This window comes from Haemorhous mexicanus, chromosome 10 (assembly GCF_027477595.1).
Source record: "Haemorhous mexicanus isolate bHaeMex1 chromosome 10, bHaeMex1.pri, whole genome shotgun sequence".
NCBI classification, from domain to species: Eukaryota; Metazoa; Chordata; class Aves; order Passeriformes; family Fringillidae; genus Haemorhous; species Haemorhous mexicanus.
In genome coordinates this window covers 9404299-9409175 of record NC_082350.1, presented here as the reverse complement: position 1 = coordinate 9409175, position 4877 = coordinate 9404299, and the positions used below count along the sequence as shown (strand labels likewise).

At 52.8% G+C, this 4877-nt stretch overlaps 1 protein-coding gene across 1 annotated transcript; it reads left to right on the top strand.

The window, feature by feature from the left end:
* Positions 1-347: 347 nt before the first annotated feature.
* Positions 348-1187, top strand: LOC132331996 (RING finger protein 223). The gene has a single exon (XM_059855986.1). The coding sequence runs from the start codon at positions 348-350 to the stop codon at positions 1185-1187; it is 840 nt and encodes a 279-aa protein (XP_059711969.1).
* The last annotated feature ends 3690 nt before the right edge of the window (positions 1188-4877 follow it).

Genomic DNA, 4877 nt, shown 5'->3' with positions numbered 1-4877 from the left:
GCCGTGCCGTGCCGTGCCCCGCACGCCGGGCGGGCAGCAGAGAGGCACCGCAGCCGCCGCCGCGCACCGGCGGCCGCTCCCGGGGGCGGGCGGCGCCGATCCCGCCCCCCGCCCGCGGCAGCCGCCAGCAGCCCCCGGCAGCCGCCAGCGCGGCGGGCGACGCAGGCAGGCGGCCGGGACCCTCCCTCCGTCCCCCGCCCTCCCCGCCGGGCCCCGCCGCAGCCCGCGGGCGCGGCCAGGAGGCGGCGGGGTCGCGGCTGCCCCGGCTCCCGCCCGCCCGGCAGGCGCGGGCCGGCCCGGCACTCCCCGCCTTTCCGCGGCTCTCCGTCCCCCTCCGGCGAGATGTTATGGCCGAGCCGGCGCAGACGGGCGGCGTAGGGCAGGGCGGGCGGCGGGAGGATGAGGCGGCGGTGGCGGCGCCGCCGGCGGCCGCCGCCCCCAGCTCGGAGGACTACGAGTGCAAGATCTGCTACAACTACTTCGACCTGGAGCGGCGGGCGCCCAAGCTGCTGGAGTGCCTGCACACCTTCTGCCAGGAGTGCCTGAGCCAGCTGCACCTGCGCGCCGCGCAGCATCCCCCCGCCGCCGGCGCCGAGCCGGGCCCGGGGCGCTCGCCCGGCGGCTCCCTGGCCTGCCCGCTCTGCCGCCACCGCACGGCGCTGCCCGACCACCGCGTCCACGGCCTCCCGGTCAACACCAAGCTGGCCGCCGCCTGCCCGCCGCAGCTGCGGGCCCGCGACCCGGTGCCGCAGGACCGCCTGCCGCCGCTGCCGCCCCGCCGCCCGCCCCGCGCCCGGGAGGCGGCGGCCGCGCTCGCCCCGCCGCCCCCCGCCCCCGCCGGGCCGCGCTCCTCGGGCGGCGGCTACGAGAGCTGCCAGAGCTGCAAGCGGGCGGCGCTGAGCGCCGGCTGCGTGTGCGTCGTCGTCTCCTTCCTCTCCATGGTGGTGCTGCTCTTCACCGGCCTCATCTTCGTCAACCAGTACGGCGGGGACGCCGCGCCCGGCGCCGCGGCATCGCCGTCACCGGTGGGGCCCATCTGCCTGTCGGTCGCCAGCATCCTCGCCCTCTTCTCCGTCGTCGTCACATGGCTCATCTGCTGGCTCAAGTACCGGCCCGAGGCGGCCACCGGCGGGGCCACGGCCAACGGCTCGGCGCGGGGCCGGGCCGCCCGCAGGAGCGACACGTAGCCGCGGCGGAGCGGAGCGGGGCCGGGCCGGGCCGGGCTGCGCGGGGCGGGGGGCGCGGGGCGGGCTGAGCGCGGCCGGGCCCGGCGGAGCGGGGACAGCGCGGCCGCGGCACCGGGAGCCCCGGCCGGGGGTGAGCCCCGAGCGGCCGGGGCGGGGGAGCGCACGGGCGGGGCGGGGTGACAGGTGCCGGCCCTGCCGCGGCCCCGGCCCGATGTCACGGCGGGCCCTGCGGCGCTGGCAGGGCCCGAGGCGGTGGGGATGGGCTGCAGGGTGACCCGGCGGGGGGTCACGGAGGGTCCGGCCGCTCAGGAGGCAGGGCAGGGCGCGCCTTGCCGGCAGAGATGGCTGGAAGGGCCTCCCTGGGGAGCTGGAGCTTGGGATGTGCGCGGTCCCCGCCTCTGCGGGAGCGCATCCCCGGGTGCTGAGCTCCTGATGCAGAAGGACACGATCGCGGTTAAAGAAAACTGGCTTACTGTTGCCCCCACCTGGAAGACAATTGGAGAGGTTCACTGTGGTTAGGAGCAGAACAGGAACACGATGTTAAATGCGCTTTGTATTTTCCCTTTTATGACGTTACCAAGTTAACATATAGAAGAAGCTGTAACAGAAGTGTATTATCTTAAAAGAGACTGAGCCAAAGTTTCCTACAGTGTACTGAGTACGGTTTCATTATAATTTTATTAGAAGGCTGTTGAGCCCTCTGATGGTTGCTTAAAATAAGCTGTATTATTTAATTCTTTGAAATTCTAATTTAATGTGGGAGACTGAAACACTACATTGAACACTTAAAACAATTTATGGAAGATTATTTAATTAATGGAGCTCTAAAATAGAGCTAAGAGCGTCCTGTCATAGGGATTAATATTTCACTGATTTCAATTTGTATGTGGTGAGAGGAGCCCACATTAAAGTATGGACTTTCAGCTTCACTGTAAAAGTGGAATGCAGTAGTGTAATTTGTGATTGAAAATTCAGTCGAGGTAGCTGTAGTAAGACAATGGGTTTCCCTCTTGGCAAGTTTATCTTCTGTGTTGGGAGTTTCTGTAACAGACAGTAGAAAACAGTTTTGTTCTGTGAGGCTGGAACATCAAAGATATCTTTGAAATGTGACGAGATGTTCATAATATGAAATGGAAAAACATTGCCATACAGCTGGTTTTGTAGTATATTAAGGAGAGCACTCTATATAGATACTGTTCTATGTTGCAGGATAATTCATTTGGTGCCTGAATTTTTAAAACTTAATTAGTTGTTATAATCTATTCTATTGGGAATAAGATAATGCTGCTTATTCCGTGTTTCTACACAGTACTGTAATGGAATGAGGTAATTATTTTCGTGCTTAACAATTCAAGAATTTTAAAAGTGATCTTTTAGTATGTGTATTTTGCAAGCTGTCTGCATGATATTCTGACAAGTATCCTCTTAATAGACCTTGACCACTTCTGTTTGTCACAAGTGCAAAGAAGTTGACTCTGTAGAAATGTAAAGACAGCAGGTGAAGATGTGCGATGTGTTTCATGACTGCACAAGTGGTGTGTGCTGTGCAATGTCTTGATTATCACAAATGTGTGAAAAACAACCAACCCATGACACCCAGAAAACCCCACAAACCAAGCGGGATTTGTATGGACTCTGATGCTGGACGCAGTTTGTGGAAACAGTAGATTTTTGTGTCACTTATGTCTATTGAAAAAGATCCACACCAGCCTTTTAAAGTTGTATATCGTTAATATAAAGGCCCTGGGGAGATAAATTACTGGGATCAACTGTGGCTCTGACTGAGATTTGTGTATTTAGACCAGTGTTTTCCAACTTGGAGTCGCTTGTTAGCTGTCTAAAAGGTTATGCCTCCTAAAATCAGGCCTGACCGTTAGCCCCTGTTGACTTCAGCAGTAGTTGTAGATATTCTGCACCAAAGAAAATCACAAGACTTTTATTTAAGCATCTAAATGAGAATTTAGGTGCTTGACTTCAGGTACAAATATTTGAAAATTTGGGCCTTAACCTCTCTGTTCTTCAGTTAATGCATCTGTAAAGTTTGATAATAGCATTGACCTACCTCACAGGCAAGATGTGAGGCTTTATTTATTAATGTTTTTAAGCAATTGGAGATCCTTGAAGAGGAGGTGCTATAGAAGTGAAAGTATTATTGTAAATGATACTGTAGTAGGAATAAATATATGTAAATTAATGGACATAAACAGCAGCAATGTTTTCTAAGAAAAATAAATATTTAAAATATGTACATGTGTACATCATATGCACCAATATAAGATTTCCCTTGTTGTGCTTCTCCTGCAAGTGCAGTGTGTGTGTCTGCAGTTCTGTTCTGCCAGGTAAGCTCCAGTACCTGCCAGTCCAGGTGAGCCCAGCCAGCTGTCACCACTCTGTCTCGTGGACATCAGAGGTGGCTCTGAGTGCTCCTGGAGCTCAGCTGGAGCTCCCTGCACAGTCCTTTTCTTTACTTTGCCTTGGTCCTGCAGGCTTGGGCTGCAGGCAGCTGCTGGGGTGTGCCAGGGATGCTGCCAGCACTGTGGGCACACCAGTGAGCTCCTCTCCTGTGGGAATGTGTGTGGGAGCTGCTGTCCCACAGAAGATGGTATGGAGCTGAAATACTGATTACAGTAAGGAGGGTCTACTCCATCTTTTTATTTACTTTCCACATCATAGTTTTATTCTTGCCTTTTCTCTGTAAACAGTATTTGCCATTTTGACTAAACCAATTGTTTCAACTGGGATCCATGGACTACTTAAAGAGCTGCAAAAGGTAAGTGAAAAAAGCAAACTGATCATCAGAAACTTAAATCTTTTGTATGAGGGTCAACTTTAAAGCATTTAGAGGCTGGCACGTTACAAAAAGTTGAAGATCACAGGCCTAAACATGATTTTCAGACTTATTCACATTGAATGATCATATTACATATCAGGTTCTTACTCATATATTTAAAAACATATCAGAGCCAAATTAAAATGGACAGTCTGATCTTATGCCAAATCCTTCTCTCTGCTTACACAAATTTTGGGAAACTCCACCAGTTTCAGGAGCATTAGTCTGGATCCACATCACAGTACCAGTCAGAAAAAATCATGCATTGTATAAACCTCTGGCTACTGTAGAATCCCAGCATTATATTTGTATTTTAGTTTCCTTTGAGTGTACAGATTGCTTGCCCAAAGCCAAACTTTGCTCAAGTTTTAGTAAAAAAAAAGTTAAGTAAAAATACAGAAAGATAAAATCTGCATGGCTGGTGGTGTTTTATTGTTGCAGCTATTTCAGTCACAACACTTGTGTGTTCTGGTTGGTTAAAACCACACAGAGAAATGCAGGAGTGTGCATCAGTCACACAATCCACACATCTTGCAGGAGAAGTGTCTCTTTGGGGCACTCTGTGGGAGAGCAGGGAAGACAGGGTAATCCACAACACCATGGGAGAAATCATGGGAAATACAAGCTACAGGCTGGGGTTTGGTTTTTTTTTCACTGGGTTTTTTGGTGGTTTTTTTTTTCTACTGTGCAGTATTTTCCTGTGTTACTCAGTCTGAGGCACAAGAAATGGAAACACCAAGAAAAGAAACAAAGGCCTGATGCTTTCTCAGAAATGTTTTGACCTCTCCATAATCGCAGTCTGGGTGAACTCTGAAAGATCCATAGTTTCCTGTTGTGCCTAAAGATCTTAACATTTTTGT

What these genes read in the sequence shown, in the direction of transcription:
- LOC132331996 (XM_059855986.1), top strand. Translation starts at nt 348, where the DNA reads ATGGCCGAGCCGGCGCAGACGGGCGGCGTAGGGCAGGGCGGGCGGCGG.